The 21852-nt window shown below is 44.1% G+C and overlaps 1 protein-coding gene across 5 annotated transcripts in view; it reads left to right on the forward strand.

Moving 5' to 3' along the window:
- Positions 1-2497: 2497 nt before the first annotated feature.
- Positions 2498-21852, forward strand: part of AKR1D1 (aldo-keto reductase family 1 member D1) — a 35250-nt gene continuing 15895 nt past the window's right edge. The window contains exons 1-4 of one of the 5 annotated variants that reach the window (XM_071551107.1): positions 3398-3401; positions 16455-16517; positions 17523-17656; positions 18870-19037. In XM_071551107.1, coding sequence (XP_071407208.1) covers positions 17549-17656; positions 18870-19037 — 276 coding nt within the window. In that variant the 5' untranslated portion in view covers positions 3398-3401; positions 16455-16517; positions 17523-17548. Of the gene's footprint in view, positions 2815-3397; positions 3402-15358; positions 15466-16454; positions 16518-17522; positions 17657-18869; positions 19038-21852 lie in introns of those variants that run through there. The other 4 variants (XM_071551106.1, XM_071551111.1, XM_071551109.1 and 1 more) reach the window with 4 other exon arrangements.

Here is a 21852-nt window from a genome sequence, read left to right on the forward strand (position 1 = left end):
AATGCATTTTCCTATCTGTCTTTTGGAGTTTAATATAAAATCTGCAGATGCATCAGAACAGTAAGGTAGGAAACTAGAGCTGCTGCAGGACTTAAAAATCACATGAGCAAAAAGTCTTCATGCTGTTTGCTGTTAGTTAAAGCACAGGGGCGGGGGGAAGGACTTGGAAAACCCTCTGCCTCTCTCCAATTTCTCTGACAAGCACATTGGCTGAATTTTATAAGGACGGGTCTAGCAGTCAAGCTGGAAGTAAGGTTACTTTTGTCTGTTACCCCAAAGTTGTTTGTTATGCTGACCTTGATGAGTGCTGGGGGCTCGTGTTTGTAAGCAGGGCAAGGGTGCCTGGTGCTGCCTGGCTTGCCTCGTGGGTGATGGATCACTTTGCCTGCCTGTTCCTAGAAGCACGAGTCCTTCTCCTGCTCAAGCTCAGCGAATTACAGCAGGTCCATCAATCCCTCTTTCACAGTTCTTGTTGAAGGCTATCGTGTATCAGGCTGGTGCACTCCTGCCAGACAGACTCCTTGCACTTGCTCATTTGACCAGGCAGGCACCACAGACACAGTCACGCTTTGCTTAGCTCAGGATCATGCACAGCTTAGCACATGAACAAACTGGATGTGTGGGGAACCCAGAGCAAAAAAGCAAACTGCCTTAAAACTCACCACAAGATGTTGAACTGGGAGGAATTATGGAAAAGCAGGTTCTAGGGTGGACTTAGGGCGTGGAAGCTAAAGGGTAGGAATCAGCCACTGTGCAACAGAGCCCCTTCTTGGGATGCTAGTATGGGACTGGAAATGAGGTCTCTGAATGCCCTCTGCCCCATCAGACTGTTCTTTACTCACCCCATTTTCAGCCTTCTCCATGCTTTTACTCCTCTGTTGCAAATACAGTAGAACAAAGGCTATAACTCAGACAAGCAGTTAGCATTGACTTGTCCTCCAGCAAACACAGAGAATGCTTAAGCATTGTTGGCACACAGAGAGGAGACAGGAGTTTCTCCTGTAGCATGAAAATGATAATCAGTTACATGAGAACAATAAGGTGTTCATTGGGTTTCCCTTCTCCATGTCACATGTAAATACCTGCACCTGCAGGTACCCACAGCTCTCAATAACATGCAGACAGGGTCTAGCAGGATGAGTGTGCCTGCAGTAACCACAGCCAGGTTGCAGTTTGCCCCAGCTTCCTCTCTTTGAGATGGAACCGACTCACCTTACAGATACTTCTTTGCATTGTGTTGTCAAGGTAAAGCACAGGCTGTCAGGAAAGCCTCAGCTGCATTCATTCCACCTTCCAAAGAGTGTTTTATACACACTACAGCACCCTAGCTTTGTTCTGCAGGGCATCCTAGCTATCTAGAAATTTTTGGGCTGGGATCAAGTTGGCTTGCACTTAGTCCTGAGCTTCTTGGCTTGTTCCTACCAGTGAAAGTGGTAATTTTTCCATCTTCACAGGAGACTCATGTAAGTATCTAACCAGTAATGCTAAAAGGGTCTCTTGGCAGGATATGGTCCAGGTTACGTTCCCAGCCCTGGCAGCACTAACGCTTTCATTAAATGCAAACTAGTGCGCACCTGTTGATTACAAGAACCTCGCAAAGATAATATAGATACATTAACCCCTCTTGGAGTTGCATAACACACTGAACTATTTCCATACACAGAAAGCCAAGTGGGGTATTAGAAGAGATAAAATAATCTGACAGGCAAAGGACATTGTTCTGGCTGAGGAATAATGTTCTCTGAGGACTTCATTTTGGGTTATGTCTAGGGAGATATAAAAGACCATACACCTAAAAATCAAATGGGGAAAACTCAGCATAGATACAGGACACAAAGTAGGTGGGTGGGGACAGGGTACATCTCTGCAGAGATGTAAAAGCATAGATGGCCCTGAGTGTTTTATGAGGATCAGAAAAGCCAGTAAAAGCCACTTGTTGAATTTCATAAAAGATACTATTCCTTTCTGGGCTATCGGTGTTAGGAAATACACTTTTTCGACAGTGGAGCAGAACCACATGGTGAGAAACTTGAGCCCATTCACCATAATCTGGGATTCACACTGAAGCAGAGGAACGACTCACGAGTCTGAGATTTTCTTCACTCCCTGCTTGCCTCTACCGCGGTGGATTTCAAGCACTGGAAAGGAGAAGTGGAAACTGTCCCAGGTTTTACACTTCTGTGGGAAAAGTTCCAAGACCTGACACCCCAAACCGTAGGAAGCCGGGGCCCTGCTGCCGGTAGTTCCAGTCACGGTGGGCCCGGGAGGGGGCTCCCTGCCAACGGGCGGCATCACCACAAGCCCCTCAAGGTGATGGTCGCCCACCAGCCCGCTTTGAGGTTCACACGAAGCAGACTTTATCGTGCGCGCAGCCCCTGCGGGGGGACCCCCTCAGGGGTCGCGGAGGGGGCCGTCCGATCCCGGCGCGGGGCGGTGCGCGGGGCCGCCGGTGGCCGCGGCGGGGCGGGGCGCGGGGCGGTGCGCGGTGGGGCGCGGTGCAGGGCAGCCGCGGGCACACGTGGCTCGGCCCCCCAAAAAGGCGCTCCCCGGCGGCGGGAGCGGGCAGTTCGTACCTCGGTCCCTGCGAAGCCGCCGCCGGTCCGCTCCGTCCAGCCGTCGGTGGGTGCCGGTGCGCAGGGAGCGCGGTTGGCTGCGAAGCGGCGGCTCCCGCCCCCCTCAGGAATCAGCCCCAAGTCCGGTGCGCCCCTACCTGCCGGCGCAATGAACCTTACAGCCGAGAACCACCGCATCCCGCTCAGCGACGGGAACAGCATCCCGCTCTTGGGGCTGGGCACCTACGCCGACCCCCAAAAAGTAAGTCCGGGGGCGCCGGGACGCCCCGCGCTGCTGGTGGGGGCAGGTGGCGATCACCCTCATTGCCGACCCCCCCAACCCGGGGCAGCCTTCCTCCTTTCTTCCCTGCTCGCCTACTTCTCTTTTTGCTTCATTCCCCGTGCAAAGTTAAAGCCTCAGCTCTCCTGTGAGCAGAGCGGGCAGTGCGCGGCGCGTAGATGAGGAAAAGGTGGGAAGAAATGAAAGAATCCCGCCCAGCCTGCGGTGTTCTGCAGCTGCCCCTGCCGTCCGCCGCCCTACGCCGGGAAGGGGGCGCGGGGTACTTGGGGTCGGGGCAGGGCAGCTTAGCCCCTGGGGTGGGAAGGGATGTGACCCCCAGAGAGCGTTTGCTCTCCGGCAAAGCGGCCGGGAGTCCTCGGTCCCCCGAAGCCCAGAGGGACGGTGCCGACGGGTGCGAGCGTGATTACTTGAGGGATTTCGGACGGTCTTGCAGCTGGCCCCGACACTTTCCAAGGAATGTTCCTGAAACAAAGAACCAAATTCCTGCATCCTGGTTCCTGCGGCTTCCACAGCTGACTGCCAGCGGCCAAACCACTATCAAATATTCTGTATCCTTCGTTTTTGCGTGTCCCGGGCAGGCATCCCGTCTAACCGTAGCTGGTCGGCTGCGTGGAGGCTGCGGATGCACGCCTTATGCTTCTTCTCTCTGCGCACCTGGGAGTGCAAAAGCAATTTGCTATCCACTGCTTTTTAAAGCTCTCCTAAACTGCCTGATATTTCAGCGGCTCTTTTTCGTTTGTTTGTTTGAAGACTTGGAAAAGGGGCATCACGGCCAGAACCCTTCTTGTGTAATAGTATCGGTTGAGATGCAATATTGTATGTATGCCCCCACATACCACAAGGTATTTACAATTACCTTTCTAAAGAAAACTCCTTTTTAAAAACCATTTACCAAATACTAAAGGTACTATGGTGTATAAATAAAGGCGTTGAAGATTTTTTAATAAACACTGGTGCAGGTAATGCATGAGTGATACAAACAGGGTGTAAAATCCCCAGGACTGCAGATGTCCCTGATTTAACAATGCCAGTTTACATGGGGATCAGAATCAGTGGTAATTTACAACTTCAGCGGCTGGTGATCCCCCACATCTCTAGACTTTGTGGAGATATTTTCAGCTAATGCATTCTTTGAATAACGGCTAGTAAAACAAAATTAACATCTCTAACGGGAGTTTTAATGTAGCAAAGCAGCTTGTTGCATAATTCAGTGTCAAAATAGCTGTGACTGAACTTCAAGTGTTTCTTTCCATACTTGTGTATCTGACCCTAACCCTCGAGTTGCAATTTTACAGTAGTTTCAAGTTGAGAAATGTGCAGCTGCCAGCAGAAGGGCTCCTGCCCTGCTGTGCTTCTTGCCTGCAGCCCGCACAAGCTGTGGCCCAATGCTGTGGCATTAGCCAAGGCTCAGGCAAGGAGCCCAGAGTGGCAAGTAACCTGCTGAAGCTTAGAAGAGAGGTGGACAGGATTCCCCTTTTGAAGGCAGCTTCTTGGCAATGCTATGACCCTGCTAAGAATTCCTACAGAAATTCAGACGTCCCAAAATCAACAGAGCAACAGTCCTGCTGCTTCTCCCCTCATCCTGCAAAATCCTGATGCTTCCTTCACCCTTCTTTTGGTGTGAGGTGGCCTTTGCGGGGAGCTCAACCAGACAAAATGAATTATTTGTAGGCAGGGCTGGTTTTCAGATGCATCCGCCACAGGTAGCAACTTTTTGTTTTTCACATGTATCTCCTTTGTTTTCTGCTGACAGAAGGTGGGGAGGACAGGATGATGCAGGCAGGGCAGGCATTGCTACGGCAACTCCAAGTTAGAGCAATTGAAGCTGCTGTGTAACTGTACCCTCAGTGGGGATGGGTGCACATACCCAATCACCCATTCTCCCTCCCCCTGCATTTGTAGGAGTTTGATTTTCTGAGCTGTCTTTCTTTTTCTGCATGATAAACACGTTAGAAAGTTATGGGTGGGAGGAGGAGCTGAGAAGAGGTAGAGAAAGCAGCACTGATAAAGCACTTGCCAAAGTCTTATTTTCAGAGAAGACCAGGTGAAACAATGTATGTTTATCTGGAGAAGCAGGGCTGGAGCTTCACGCTAGGATTAGGACTGCTATTTGAGTCGAGGAACTTGTCACAGGGAGCAGCTGGGGAACCGCAGTAGGAGAGTGCTGTGGGATTTGTTGCAGACTTGTTCTGCTGGTCAACGGTGGGCAGGACTTTTAAATAGGTCATGGACTTAAAATTTTCGCATCTCAAAAAGGCTGCTTTACCGATAAGAGAATTAGGGGCAAGGATAGGAAGCATCTGTCAACACCTTGCCATGGCAGCAGAGAGCCACTTAGGTGGAACAAGGTGTTTTGCTGAATACTGACTTGTGCCTGGTGCAACTTCCATCGGGATGCCTGGCAAAGTGTCTGTCCAGTACCTCCTGTCTCAAGAGCTGAAGGGCTTTGTGGAAGCTCAGGAGTTCGTTTCAAGGTTTATCTTAGTGAGTGAGGCTAGTGCTGACACGTTTCCCTTAAAATGCTTAGCTGTAGCCTTTTGTGGCTGAATTGGAATTGCTTCAGAAGCAGCATCTGAGCCACCCATTCTCCAGCGGTGGGGGCAGGCAGCTGGTGGTAGCAACGGCTCAAGCTGTCCCAAGTACTCTATTTCTGCTCATGAGTCAGAGCTCTACAACTTCTAGTCATTTTGTGCTTTGATATAAAATACAGAGCTATTCATTTGTCAGATTATTCATCTTGTTCTTGGAGCAGGTTTTTTGGTTTTTCTGTTATTCTTTTTTCCCCAAAGGTTATTCACCCTGGCACCTCCACATCACAGCAGCTTGTCCAAGACAAATCTGTTTTCTCGATGTGCTATAGCCCAGTAGCTCATAATGAGCCCAGAGCGCTCTCCCTGAAGTGCAGGAATGTGCTTGCTGGTTGAGCAAACCAGGCAGATCTAGTTAGCCATGGAGCAGGAAAATCTGCTTCTCCGACAGTCGGTTACAAGAAAACAAAGGCAGGAGGCCAGCTTTCTTGTTTCGGGCTTTGTCTGAATAAACTGAACAGCAGTGCCTTCAAAACTGAAATGTGTCCACAGCTTGCCTTGCTTGTCTTAAATAACATAATTGTTCTCCCGAAGACGACTTTGGGAGATAAGTCATGCCTCTCTGGGTGTGAAACACTGAGCAAAAAGCAAGTTTATTGACAGAAATTTGGTCCTTTGTACAAGTTTACTGACTCAATGTAGTATGTCAGTCCGTTGTAGCCAAACTGGACCACTATAGAAAAGGTCTGTTGATAATCTTTTTAATTGAATGGTCTTTCCCCCTAGATGTAAGAGAGCTTTTCTTCTGACTAGACAGAGGTCAGGATGACTATTCAGCTAATTCTTTGAGACTGAAAAGTGCAATGTTGGGGTTTCTTTTTCCTTTACTACAGCAAGAAAGTACAATGAATCCATTGGCTATCTGCTCATCTGCCAACAGAAAGAATGGAGTCTTCACTGGGTCATAGAATTGGTCATAAATTTGGGTTATCTAGAAAAGTACCTAAAATATTTCTGCAGCTTTAATTGGTGTTCCCTATCCTTATTTTTAAAGGAATGTAATAATAGTATAACTAGAAGTGTCAGGTTTTTTTGAGGTTTCAGTGCGTTTAAGTTGGTTTTGCATTCTCCTTCACACATGGAAGGAAATCTGTGAGTTGCATGAGATTCTTGCCTACATAAATAAAGCTATTTATCCTAGCAAGGATGGACTGAAGTGGAAAACTGTAAATCTCAGTCACTGACTCCTTCCCCTATTCTCTCTTCTCTTCCCCAAATATCCCCTTCTCCTTGTGGGTCTGGGAGGGAACTACAATAGGAACAGTGCATCAGGACTATCAGGGCACTCCAAACTGATTTATAATTAGAGGCCATTTCAACCTCTGTCTGGTTCTGTGGATCCTCCTGGCCAAACCCCACGTGTGCAGGAGTGGCTCTGCCAAGCCTTCAGCAGATGCACTGTGTCCAGCTCTCCCTCCCTGAGGGCCCCCAAGCCATTGACCCAATTCTCCAGGGTATTAAATAGATGGGGAGAGGAGAGAGAGGGCAGCCCCCTTGACAAGCCTGTGGCATTGCACTGCACTACAGCAGAACCAGATCAGCCCACCCCCGGCTCCAACTGCCTCCCAGCATTGATGCTTATTTCCCAGCTCTGCCTGTTCAGTGGTACTGGTACCCACCTGGAAGCTGATGGGGTGTGGGGATGAGCAGGCTTAGAGGGTAAAGGTACTAAAAACACTCCCAAATCCTGGAAATCCTATGTCTCGTTAAAACTGCACTTATGCCTGCTTCACTTTATAACTCATCCCTGTCAACACAGCTAAGATCATCAGTCCAGTGTCTCCAAATAAATACTCACTCTTTCCCTGGAAGGTCAAGGGGCCTTGGCCGCAGCTCCTCTCCTGCCTTCCTGTTTTGACTAAGGGAGGACAGGGCTTGGAGGGAAGGTTGTAGCAACCGTACTGCACACAGGCACTGCTTCTGAAACATAAGATTGGGCAAAGCACTCAAGAATAGCACTGGGTGAGGGCTTTTGGCAAGTTGCAGCTTAGCTAAAAATGAGGTTCTGAGGTAGCCAAATCCATTCATAAATTGGAAGCAGTTTTGTGGAATAGTTTCAGGCAAAACAAATGGCAAAGCATTTCATTTTGGGCACTGGCAGTACAAGTTGAGGAATCAAAGAATTATTAAAGCAGTTGGAGGTAGCAGTTGCCTTTCCCTGAATAGTAAGAGAATCCACATGGGCAGTGGGAAACCAGATTCAGTCTCTCAGCCTCTGGGGATTAAATTCATATCACACAGCTTAGGGAAATAACGTGATTGTGGGGTATGTGATAGCTAGAGAGGCAAGAAGAAACACGCAGAGGCTGAAGCTGGAGGAGCACCCTCCCCATGGGAAAGCACACTGCCCATCAGCCCCACAGCTCTGGATGCTAAAGAACTTGGTATGGCATCCAGCCAGGAGGGAGAGAGACCCATTTCCCCAAATCTTTAACTACCACAAAGTAACCCTTGTGAGTGCCCAGACAGCCTGAGTTTTGTTTAAGAAGAAATTGCTGGTTTGAATCAGGGGGAGGAAAAGTTCATCCAGGGCTCCCATATCCAGTCTGAGTGACCAAGTGAAAAAATCTGTTTTGCATAAGTAAAAACACTGTTTTGGCACCCTGAATTACTTTTTACACCCAAGAGAGAAGCTGAACAGAGTAACTTTTCGTTGTACAGGTCTAACAGCTTCTAGTGCTCTCATAGGATTATTTATGCCAAAAAGTTCCTCGCACAAGGATGTGCATGTGCGAACTATTTCAATCACTCTTAACGGTGCTGGCTGCACCCCTGCTGCAGGCTCACTGCCTTCGGAACTGCCATAGGCTACTGTTAAGTCAAAAGAGGTATTGAGTTGTCCTCATGATGCGGTCTGGATCTCTGAGCTGCAGTAAGGGAGGCATTACACTCAATTTATTTCTCCCTGTTTTCCTCATGGCCTTTACTGGCTTCTGAAATATGATCAGCTGGAGGCAGCAATGACTTCAGGTGACTTAAAGAAAGTCACCTGGCCTGACCCAAAGCTACAAAATAGATCATGTATTGAGAGTCCCAGGGAAAAGTGACCTCTAAGGTCTCTGCAGACAGTGTTGAGCATAAAGGCTTCTACTTCCTGATCTCTTATTTATAAATGTCTCCTCTGACTCAGAAAACTATCTTCCTCCTGAGGTAGACCTTCCACTTGACTTCTAGATTTTTTTCTTAAAAAAGATGAGAGAAGCAGTGGCAAGAGCGGGAACTGCCCTAACATCCAAGTGTTCTCCCAGCCTTAGCTTATTTCCCTTAGCTTATATGACATGCTATTAAAATAAATACATAAAGAAAATACCTCAGTTCTTTTAATGTGAATGATTAAACATGAATATGTGTTTGAACTCCACAAGTATTGAATCTCAAGTTAGCTCTCCAATGAAGCAATCTTTACAAACTTACATGAAATCACCACAGATGTCGTCCAGGGAAATATTTTGCCATTTCTTTCCCTAAAACAGTATTCAGAACCTGATTTGAACAGAGCTGGGGGAATCAGCTGGGATATTTGGCTACAGAGTCTTGTATTTATGCCCTGAACTTTTAAGTTGTTGAGCCATCCTCTGACTAGGATTTCCAAAAGACATTGTGCCCCTTTAGAGTCCCTTTCAGTAACCACCACCAGCTTTCTTAAGCCATTTGTTTTCTAAGCATCAGTATTACCTCATGCAGTACCAGTTTGCTTGTCTTCAAGAAGCTCTTTGGAGCAGCAGAGCCACAGCTACCCGACACGTAGCAACATGCAATCTTTCAGGGCTGGGATTTCTGAGATACTTCACAGGGTAGCCTTGTGTTTGCTTGGTGTCTGAGGATATCCTAAAACTGTACTTCCAAATGGAGATGTGTACACTTGAGTCAAGGGCAAAAGGGAAAGAGATACATTACTGCAGAAAGACAACTGTGCCTGATCTGCTATGTGTCCCAGAGGGATCCTTGCCTGCCTGTTAGTAAACTCTAGCCTTCACACTGGATGGTATTTATCCTGAAACTAAATATCTATAGCCAGATCACTCACAAAGTCACAACTCAGTTTCATGCTTGAAGAACTAAACCATATTCGGATGATTCTGCTTGCATAGACTGCAGGTGGCATGACTTTCCTTCAGTGGCTGGTAGCCTTGCATTGAGTGATGCTCTCACTCATTAATCTCTGGTTTTATTCCTTATTCCTTGACTAAGTCAGTTACTCGCAAGACCCAGTTGCCAGGAGCAGATAAAGGCAGGATGTCTTGGTGTTTGGGCCCCAGATGGCTTGAGGAGGTACAGTGGCAGGCATCAGCTCTTAGCAGGCAGTGAAGCAATATGGAGCCTGTGTGAGATTCAAGAAACTGTAGTGACTCTGGGCTGTAGTATTGCCTTAATCCACCCCTGCTGTTTGCTACAAAGATGGTAAATATGACAGGGAATAAGCTATGTCCTTTTACACCTAAGATACTGCTTTCACAAATAAGGCATTTTATACCAGAAAGGTGAGGATATAGAGTAGAAGAATACACTAACTTGAAAGGGACTCAGACAAGTTCTGATTTCATCAATGACTTTTGCTAAAAACTCAGAGTTGCATGACACATTTTAATGTTCCCTTTCTTGTGATTTAATGGCATGTTTACTGCCTCTGAAAAGTAGAGCTCATTTATCTTGCATTTTCCTTTCCTCCTCTGCCATACAACTTTTCTGTTCTGCCACTGGAACAGTTTTTCTCCATTTCTGTGTCTTCAACACTTTGCCTTCTTGGTGTTTAGCATTTACATCTCCTCCCCTGCCTACAACCACCTCTTGATGGCTCAGCTCCTGCTAGCTCCCTATAATCTTGTGTTACACAATGGAACGTTTTTTGGCTTTCATACATGCAAGGTTGCATCTTTATCTCATTAAGAAAGGAAAACTAAGACAAAAAAACCCAAACAAACAAACAAAAAAACCCAAGAAAAACCAGGTAATTAGAAAAGATAAATGCTTTTTTTCTGAAACATGGCAGACTCAAAAACTCCTAGGTTTTGCATAAGAACTATAACAGATAATTTCAGATTTGAAAATTGGATTTGTGAAAATGACTTAACTACACCCTGTTAATCTGGAGGAAAGATTCTTGCATGCAACTTTCTTGAGGACACAAGCTTTGTTCTTATTTCATTTGCATGGCTCTAAGACATTGCTGAATCCGCAAAATGCTAATTTACCTCCATGTATCTTAGCTGCCGAAATCTCTGTTGTTCTTCATTTCTATGAAACCTGAAGCTTAATAGAAAACAAATTGACAGTATTAATAATCTCTACTTTGTGTCAGTGACTTCTGTTTCCTGCTGTGACCATGATTAGTGTCTAATCACGTGTGGCAGATTATAAATTGCACATACTGAAGTGGTCAACATGTAAAATTCCTAATGAGGATGCGCCCAGCAATGCAGATATATATAAGTTAAAGACTAACTTTCTAGCTACAAAGTTCATTAACATATGGAGGACTTCTGAGCAAAATGGCCACAAAGTTGCTAGTCCTGGAAAGTGGTGGATTTTTCAGTTTGTTCTAAGGAGTAGATTGAGCTCAAAATGACTTCTTCTTTCCCCCCTGCCCCCATCACCTGAACATGCCTTAAATATAAGCCTTCAAAAAACTCCCTCATTTTAGAAAGATAATGTCTCTAACCTATGCTGACATCTCAGCTGCTATATGAAAACACTTTCAGATTACTCCAAGACCAAAAGCCATATATTCCTGCAGAGCAGAGGACTTCTACGAATGGAACTGTTGACAGCCAGATAATTGCCTGGCCTTGTGCAGTGATGCCTGCTTAGCCCATCTGGCACCGCATCATTTGGCTCCCAAACATGGTACCAACACATGCAGACTTGGACACTGCAAGAGCACTCCAGAGGAAAATGTTGCCAGAGCAAGGTGACATTTAGGAGATGACAACTTTGTCTGAGAGTCTGTACAGCTTTTGGATGGTGGTTATCAGGTGCCAGCATCACCCATCAAGCTCTGTGTCTGGCCATGACACAGGGTAGAATTGTGTTAACCAGTCCAGATCAAAATCAATAGCGAGTTAATCCAGATAAACTTTTAGGACAGGAGCACTACTCAAAACTAGTCACAAAAATTCTTGTTTGAAAAGTAACCAGAGAGCAGATCTTTTTCATTCCACAGCCGCATACTGCAGTGACTACAGCCATTTCACTATACCATTCTTCCAAAAACATTGCATGTTGCCAATGCAATGATACCGAGGCCAAATACTGACACAAAAAAATAGTAATTTTTTTCTTCTCTTTTCCTCTGGCTTTCTAAACATGCTGAAGTTTTTAACCCTGCTCAAGAGCCGCAGGGAAAGCCCACCTATCTAAATAAAAGTTAAGATTGCTTTGCAAAAGATGAAACAGGGAATCACTAGCATTGTTGAAGAGAGGAAAAGCTGAACCCGTAAGAGTGAGTAATCGGAATTACCACAACTGAAAGATACACTTTCTGGCAAGAACATTTAAGCCCAATTTTCCAGGCAAAGCTCCATTTTTAAAATGTCCCTGACTGACTCCATACGTTAAATATGGCTATGCACTCCCATGTGTCTCTGATTCCTTGCAGTTCCCCAAAGAACAGCATAGGCGTGTTCTTGCAGCTCATGTGGGAAGCTAACATCTGGGTTGCCTCTTTGGTTGACCTAAGAGGCCAAATTTGTCAAAACTTGAAAGCACTGTGCAGAAAATGCCTCTCTAGGCTTAATCAAAGCTAACTTCTGTTGGTTCAGCTAACTAGGTGGTGGAATTCCCCAAGTTTTACATTTGCCTTTGCAAACACTTCTTCTTCGAACTGGCGCCAGAAACCTCTCCCCTTTAACTCTAGGGAATGAGGCAGAAGAACTACTGGCAACCTTTTCTTGTCTTTTATTGCACAAGCTGGTGCTTTATCTTCCCCTTGTACCTCACACATCCCTATGATCACATTTCTTGTTTGAAGGGTGTTTTGATAGCATCTGCCCTTCCAGTTAAATTCACAGGGCTAGCCAGCTGGCTATTTTGTCCTTCAGCTCTTCTGGAAACTTTCTCGGTCTACCCCACCAGAACTGCAGGCATGGGAACCCACGTGCTCATCATTTGCTTGAGTTGCTTTAATCCTCTAACTGCCAGCAGAGAGGCAAGGCAGCTCTTTAGCTTCAGTTTGCATTAACTGAATTTGCATCAAGTGAAACGTTGCATTGATTCTAAAACAGAGGATTCTGCAATCAAGTGGTAAAAATAACTCCAGCAACTTCTGCCAGCTACAATAATAAGACTTTCCTGAAGACAGCTTCAGCTAAAGACTAGAATAACAATGTCACAGGAATTCTAGAAATGCTAAATCTGCAGTTATGCAATATAATTTCTGTTGTATGGAGAAACCTCATGCTTTAGGACACTGTCAGAGCATCAGGTTTGAGGAGAAAGGCACCCCTTGGCTTATGGTTATTCACAGCATGACACAAGGCCATAAGCATCACCGTTCCACTCATCTTCTCTGGGAATGCATATTTGCTGTCCTCCACCTTCCAAGACAACACATAGCATGGCATAAAGCAAACTTCTGGGCCAGCAGAGCAGCTCACGGCTCTCAGCTGTGTTCTCTGCCTCCATTCCCAGCTCTACCTGCTTTTGCAGAGAACTCTTTACTGGGTTTTTCTTCCTGGATGGTGGCTGCCAATGCTTCCGGGGAATGAAAGCCAGATTTTCATGTTTGAGAGAGAGGGATGTGCTGGCGGTTGCATTTTCCAAGAAAGAGGTGTACAGTACAGCTTCTCTTTTACAAGGTTAAACAATTCTAAGAATGTACCCTTGTGTGGCTCATATCCTCTGGCTTTGTAAACTCAACCTGTGCTTTCCTGCAGTGCCTTCAGTACACATGCTTCCTATGCTCTGTTCCTAACATCTTAAGCCAATCCTTCTTGCCAGTTTGTCCGGAAAACAGGCAAATGGAAATAAGCAATTGGGCTCCTAGAAACTTGCATAAGAATTTGTGTGTGAGTGCCGAGCTCTGGTGAAGGAGGCTCTGAGCCCAGGAATGTACCTACTTTCTCCTTCCTGTATTTAGCTGACTAAGATTCCTAAACAGCAGCTCCACATCTTAAATTATAGGTTAGGACTGGAGTGCTTGGCCCACAGCTTGGATCTCTTGTATAACTCTGCTGCAGCTAAACTCAGATTTTTTCCAGGAGATGGCCCTGTGTCCCCTAACACCTCAAGCTTTTCCTCCCAGGATCATTATTTCCAGCTGAGGGACTGGATAGCATTGCACTAACCAGGTGAGATGCTCAGGACTAAGGTAAAGGGCACTTTCCCTGAGGTGCTGCTTCCTCAGTTCTCATGTGCTGCTGACACTGGTGCAACTCCATAAAGCTACACATGTGAAACAAGGCAGAACAGAATCTGAGAGCCTGAGTCAGACTGTTTTCCTTTACTGTATAGACTAACAAAGAATAAATGGTAATAGTGATGTCAAAAAAGCTGTTCAAGTGGCTTTCCAAGATTACAGTCTACTGCTAATGAGTGCTGTTAGCTTTGTCTTTGGAGATAACCCCCTTAATCAGTTGGAAAGTCAGTGGAAATTGCTGACCAGAAAAAGATGTTATAGAAAAAACAATAGAATTGGAGGGCAGCTGAACTATGACACTTAAATAACAGTAATAATTTGGACAACCACTAACACTGCTGACCAAATACTGTTCTACTTGAGAGGGAAGAGAAAAATTCGTGGGTATGCCTGCACAAAACATTCTCCTGTGGCTTGGTCATACGCAATCATGAACAAAATTGAAGCTGTTCATTTGCCATGGTAGGGAAAATAGTTTTTGACAAAATGGGATGTGATGGGAAGTGTCTGGAATAAACATTAAAAAATAAGAAAGTTTATGGTCTCAGAGGAAAAAGAGAGCAGACCCTTTCAGACAGACAGAACTGATGAAGTACATTGCTTTTTCAGGCTCACAAAAAGTGGTAACTGTCCAGTTGGCTACTTCATCTATGGAGAAGGGGCCAAATTGCCTCTCCATTTCTTCCAGTGAAGGTGCATATCTGAGTCTGCTCCCCCAGCCCTTCTGTTCCATTTGTTTACCGTGGAGCCTGAGGGAAACAGATACTGGTTTAATCTGTTATGCATAGTGGTAAATCAGCAGGTTTACAAGCTATTGATTGGTAGAGGGACTAATTGTGTGTGTTGTTTTCTTAAAGTTCATGATCTTAAAAATAACACAGATGCTATTGAAGAAATTTATCAGTCATTGAGCAAGTGGTTCTAGTCAACCAAGCAGTTTTTCTTTCATCATAATTTTAATTCCTTTTTTGGTACAAATTAGTGACCAGCTGCAAGAGCACTGTAGATAAATATCTTACTTACGGTATACAAGTGGTTATAAAATTTCAGTTCTAAAACAACCCTTTGATCAAAGTAGCATAGTTGTAGGGCACACTGATTAGAAGCTGAAACATTAATTATAGCTAAGGATCAAGCATACCTCTTATCTACATTTAAATAAAAATAATAAAGAAACAAATATTTGTCTTAAGGCCAAAGCCAGAGTCCTGAATTGCTACTCACAAAACACAAAAGTGTTTATGGCATAGAGACATTTCAGTACCTCATCTTGTATTTCTACTGCTCTAAGAGTGAGCCCTGCTTATTTGGGAATGGCACAAGAATAAAGGCCTACCTAGAATAACTGGACAGCACAAAGAAATGCATTTTAGATGTGTACCCTAGTGAGAATAACCTGCAATAAGGAGGAGGAAGAGATCTGGGGTTCTTAGTAAAGGTGGCTGCTCCATTGCCAAATAGCCTGGGAGATACTGTTCCATCAGCTGCTGTGATTGAAGTGGTGCCTGCCTTTACACGACATGGTCATATCATAAACTTCTATTTGCATTTAAATAAAAGTTGGTTTTCAGTTGTTAATCTCTGATGTGGTCACTACTAAGGACTTCCATGAAAGACAGAAGAAATTAGAACACCTCAGGCTGAGCAGCGAAGCAGAGGGGAAAGATCCAGGTTTGTGCCTTCTCTGTTGGAAAGAAATATGAACAGTGGGGATCTGAGTCATCCAGCTTTAGTATGGTCTGTTTGGAAACAACAGAATAAGACATGACTTTAAGGCAACACTTCTAAAAAGTGGCAGTACCACAACACAACCAGCCTGTGCAACTCATCAACACAGTTTATCACAGACTATGAGTGCAGGATTTGGAAGGATTAAACACGTGACATGATAGAAATGATAGTTTCTCCATTAGAATGAAAATTAACATATGGTATAAAGTTTCCAGGCTCACAGATGTCTCAGACCTTCAGCTGAGATGGTTCAATAGAGGCAGAATTTTCCAAAAACTGTTCCCTAGGCTGGTTTGCATTTTTATAAGAAGCACCTTAGACCAGAATCTGTCAGATCTAATATACCACATCAGATGAAATGAACTAGTGCAATGAAAATATTTATATTTAATGTAAACCCATCTCCGGCCATTGGTAATCAAAACCTGATCCAAAAAAAGCCTCCCCAAGCCCCTAAAGAATAAGATTACTGCTTGAGATGGAGGAGTCTTTCACAAGATTATTTGTACAGATGTAAGTCCCATGCAAAAAATTTAAAAATGCATAGACGTTCAGCTCTAACATGAGTCACTGCTTCAGCCAAAAGCAGTTGCAGTAACTGCAAGCTTTCTCATTCTCCTCTATTCTACCCTCCTCCCAAACTTGCAATTGTGCTGTTCTCTTTTATGTGAGACTCTATCTTTTCCCACCTATTCCTTCTCCTTTTCTTACTGACCACACCAGCCCGGCTGTCTAAGAAAAGACACAACTCAATAATCAACACTCCCTCACTCGATGGAGTTTGGTTTACAGCTTCAGGAAACAAGAGGGAGCTGTGTTTGTGCAATTTCTCAAAAGAGAGGAAATTCTGGTACCAGATTCAAACCCCATTTCCAGGCTCTTCAACAAACAGAAAGCAAAAGTATTTTTTTCTTAAAATCTGAATGAAGGTAATGCATCTCTGTCCTCTAAATGTTCTGCTTTCATACACTTGAATGGTAAAAGTCAAACAGGTAAAAGCAGTCTGAAAGTCACATTATTTCAAAAATCAGGTTTCAGAGATAAAACACTGACTGTGCTTTTAGAAATATACTTCTCCTCCAGATAACTAATCATCATTTAGACTTGAGCTCATCAGACCTTTAACCTGAGTCCCCATTGCTCTGTGCTAATCTGAGCTTTGCAACTGCGGCTACAGCCTCATGCAGTTCATTGCTGGGACAGAAGTCTGAGGTTACTGTCATCAGTAACTGCAGGCTTGTAATACTCGTGTCAGAACTTTCTTTCTGATGCCTCTCTCAAATCCTTCCTTGCAGGTTCAGGCAGGGACAAAGCAGTGAACATGTTGGAGGTTGTCACTACTCCATGCCTCACACTTCTCTAACGCTGCCCGACATGCCCCAAGTGAAAACAAGCCATTGACTGTGCCTGAAATGCTATTAGCTGCCATGGTCTTCATTACATCCTACTAACAACTAGGAAAAGGTTCTGGCAGGGCCCAAGCATGCTTTTGGGAGGCTCCCACAATAAAAGCAGCAAAGCACTGAAACAAGTGTTTCGTTGTCTCTCTCAATTAAGCACAGTATTGCATCATCACTGCTGTAAACACTGCAGAGTGCCAAATTGTGCCATTTTGCCTCTTAGCCCCCACTCATGTCGGTCATAAGTCAGTGCAAGTGTGAGTAGCTTTGCATTTTAAGTAAGTGGCGTTGCACTGCATGCTGGAGCAGAAAGTCCCCACAAGCCCACACAGAAATTGGTCCATTTTTGTCCAATAGCAGTCAGCCAGGATGGGACAATGAAGAGTGAAGCAAGCAGGCTGGGATATGGTCCTATTATCCCAGAATAATCTGTCACCAGCCCACAGCTCTAGGACTGAAAGAGAGAGGTTAACTCTCATGTGTCTTCAGCAGTCCTTCATAGACCTTTCTCACACAAACATGGAAGGGAAGACCAATATCTTTAATCATTGAAGCATTCTATAGCACCTACGAGTTTCACACCTTCTCTTTCTTCAGGTGGCAGAAGAGCAGCTGTTTATTTCATGGCAAACTCCTGGACAGCCAAGCCAGTGGCAGCTGTGAAAGGACGGCAAGGAGGGAGAGCTGTTGCTATGGTGAAAAGTGGTTCTTCCCAACAACACTTATTGCTGGTCCTGTTTCTCATCTTCCCTTAGCATCAGCAAAACCAACAAATTTGGCATTCTCTCTTCATACCTTCTCATTTTCAGATGTGTCTGGCATCTGTTTTCTTCATAGGAGAAGCAGTGTGATTTTAGCCCTGCACTTGCAGGTAGCAAAATTCAACTCTTGGCATTTGTTGCTGACAGACAACAACACAGCAGGGCAGGTTGACTTACACTATTTCACTTTTCTTAAAGTGAATCAGATGTCCTTGTTGCAGCAGAGCAGTGCCCATGGAAATGGTGGGAGAATAGTGTTGCTGCATGTTGCTGAGAGCCCTTGACCACTTAGAGCTGCTCTCTCATTATACGAAGTGTAGGAGCAGTAAGATGTTTTCAGTACAATTCCAGTGACCAGGCAAATTATTTCAGTAACCAGTTCTATGCTTTTTTGCTTGGTTTGCCCTATGTATAATTTTGCTTGCCACACTGGCTAATGGAAACTATGACTGCTATGAAAAAACAAGCTTACTTCGAATTTTGGCAATGATGAGTAAATATAAGGCAGCACACAGTAGAAAAATATAATTTGGACTTCTGAGGAGGTTTCTTAGGCTCATCTTAAACTGAAGCAGTAAAATGTACATAAATGCACATTAAAACAACTACTGGTTCTTAACTACATAGTAAAGTAACTATTCAGAACTGAGAATATCAGTAGACAGTCCCGAGCTATCACCCTTTGGATTGTGATACCTCCCATGGTAAGCTGATTTGAGGAGAAAGAAGTCAAATTCAAATTTCTCCATGGCTTAAAGATCAAAGGTATTCAAGCAGACTCTGATCAGGAGGTAGTTTACCAGCTCTGTTCAACCACCTGAGTAAGGGATTTTATCAAATGGCTGTTGTAGGAAAGCCCTTGCTCTCTAGGTAAGAATTTCTGAAATAATTTTCATATCAAATACAGTCAGTTCTACTTTCTGAGGACTCTAGTACTCTCACAGGCACAGAAAATGTTTTGCTTTTTTGCTTTTTCAAGTTTAATTCCACATTCACAACAGTTTTGAGGAAAAGTGCACAACACTTCTTTTATTTAGAAGTTGAAACACGGGTGTCTGGGGAGGTAAGGGATGGTCACGCTGTATAAATTCCAGCATGAATCTTGTATGTATCTCAGTGACTCTTTAGTGTTGAGGTTGGGGTGAGCAGGAGGCTGAAACCATGTTTATTCTTCTCCTATCAGACCCCCAAAGGTTCCTGTCTGGAGGCAGTGAAGATTGCCATTGATGCTGGTTACCGCCATATTGATGGTGCCTTTGTCTACTTCAACGAGCATGAAGTGGGACAAGCCATCCGGGAGAAGATTGCTGAAGGAAAGATCAAGCGAGAAGACATTTTTTACTGTGGCAAGGTGAGAAGCTGTGCTTAGATTATTTACACTGAATCCAGGATTTCCGTGAATGGTCTTTCTTAAGAATGCCGGTGGTCAGCATCTGGCATGCTTCCTTCCAGATCCAACATCCTTTATTTTTCTTTCCTAGCATTACCACAATGCCGCAGATCTTTACAAACACTAGATTTGCTGTTAGGCACCAGAATCACTGTTGTTTTCTGTTTAAATTTCTGATAGCAATGGAAACCACACAACATGCATTCTGTTTAGTGTTGTAGGGAACTGCAAGTTAAGACCAATGCTGCCTAAACTGTTCCTGTACCACAGATTATGCTGTCACACACATTTTTATAATCACGTACTGAGCCCAGTGTGGACAATGATCCTTCAAATGAGTTATTTTCTGTTAGAGTGATTCCCTGTACATGTTTGCCATGAGGTTGCACAACGAAAGGGGTGGGAGCAAGCACGTGCATGCCAGTGTCTGTGTATGGGAGAACAGCAAGCACTTACATTGGTATTACTGCCAGAAAATTACTCATCAAGCTACACCCTTAGTTACTGTATCACCTGTCATTAAAAAGTTCTGATGATGAATCAACTTACTTGGAGAGAAGATGTCATTACAGCTCTGCTCTAGAGCAACAAGGCTGGAGTAATGCATGAGCTAGTTAATACTTTACAGTCTTATCTGTAAAAATTGACTCTCTCCTAGAATAATGAAATTCCTTGTCCAATTAAGTGTCTGACAAAAGCTGCTACACCTATAATGACTGTATCTCAGGTATAGGGAAGCTCATTCCACATTACAGATAAAGGTCGATGGTTTCTGTCCAGTTTTTAAAGGAGTTTATGACCTCAACTTCCCCTTCCCGTAGTGCTTCTTTGAACATATTTGCCTAATATTTTCCCTTTCTCCTTTCCCAAATAAGATGTAATCCACAAAGTTACCCAACAGACTTGCAAATAAACACTGTTCCTAGAGTGAAAGATCCCATGAGATAAAACGTCTATTTTACTGTGAGCAATTTAGTTAAGTTCTATGATCTAGGAAACTAAGCTTTGGATTGGGTAGTTTGCAGACCAAGTGGATTTTCAGCAGCTATAGACCAATTTCCAAATACAGCAATTTCCAATCTGTAAAATACGCAACTCTTTTCCAGGTTTCCTGCCTGGTTCTACTGGTAGCAACCTTGCCATACTGAGAAAAGCTTAATGTCCTCAAATTTTCTGCCTTTATCAAGGGGATTTCTCAGTCTCTCATATCCCAAATATGTTGATTTGGATCAGTGAAAATATTTGGTTTCAACAGTTTTATAGTGTCATTACTGCAAATTACCAGTAATATCTCAATTCAAAATGACCAAGTTGTGCCAAAAGGTTAGGACCAGATGTCCTAACAACTTTGAGTATTTTAACTTTCTCACTTCTCCTGCAGTTTATTTTCCCATATCAACCTTTGGGTTCTATGAATGGAAATTTTACTAGGAGATGTGCAGGCTTACTTTAGTTATTAATCTTTTCTATATTCAGTGGTCTGATTCAATCACTGGATGATTTTTCTAGATGATAATCACTACTTAAATGTTGAGTCATCTGCAAAACTGCAGCTCCTGCAAGCCGCAGGGCTGCAAAACACAGTACCATGACAATCAGTGCCTATGGTCCCAGCCTGCCTTGTGCCTGCGAGATGGGATATGCATGGATTTACCTTACTATTGTATCCTGTTTGTGCTTGACCAAATATCAGGTGTTCAGGGTGATAGTTCATTATAGCAACTATGTAGTCTTTAAATTTTTAGTACAAAGGCAGTTCAATCCATCACGATCCAGGATTTTCACATGTTTCACTGAACACTTTCACAGCAGTTCTGAATTTCTCAGGAGGAATGTGAATGGATGTCCCTTGCCTTATGAGTTTATATATCTTTAGATTTATGTATCTCACAAACTCATGTGTCTTACAAACTACTGGCAAATCAAGCCACCAGTAGATACATCAGACATTGATTGGTGAGTGATATGAACTGTTCCATCTTCCAGGAAACACAGTAGATACAATAGACCATTCTTGGAAGCAGTCAGCACAACAGAGGTTAGTTTTGTTTTTTGCCTTACTGACATCAGAAGTACCAGAAATTCCCAAGACCCTTCAGACTCAAGCCCCTCATGCAGATCTTTCCTCAACCACAGATGATGCAGATGGAAGGCTGGTGTGTCAGCAGGGACTAACAAGAGCAGCCCCGCTGAGTGACACTGTTACTGGAACAGTGACCTGGTGTGATCGGGCTGCATCTGCCAGTTGAAATCATCAGCACTTGCACTTGGCTCTCACTGCTGGCTGGCTGATCAGGCAGAGCAGCTCAGCATCCAGAAATTTTAGAGGTTTTATATCAACTGCCAGCATCTCACTTGGCTTACACAGCAAGACCTTTTTGGTCTCCTCTTTCATCCCAGGATATTTCTTTCATTAAACTAGAAGTAACATTTCCAGGAAATGTGGTGTCCTAAAATGCCAAAGCCAGCTGGCAGCTTTGACTGCTCAAACATCTACATGGGTTCTACTTAGGTAGATAATACAATAACTTGTACAAATCATTAGAACAGTTATGAAACTCTCGAGTTTCCATGGCATCGATGTATTGACATTGTACAAATGTTTGCTGTTTTAAAAGGCTGTTTAATTGCAACTCTGCAGTTTTTTAAAGGGAAATATATTCACTGGCAAGTGCTGAGCTCAATAGCACTGGGCTAGAAAGGGTACTTGAAAAAACTACTAATACCAATATACCTCAGGTTATCAAATTTCTAAAACACAGTAGCAAAACAAGCT

Source organism: Pithys albifrons, chromosome 3 (assembly GCF_047495875.1).
Source record: "Pithys albifrons albifrons isolate INPA30051 chromosome 3, PitAlb_v1, whole genome shotgun sequence".
Taxonomy (NCBI): Eukaryota; Metazoa; Chordata; class Aves; order Passeriformes; family Thamnophilidae; genus Pithys; species Pithys albifrons.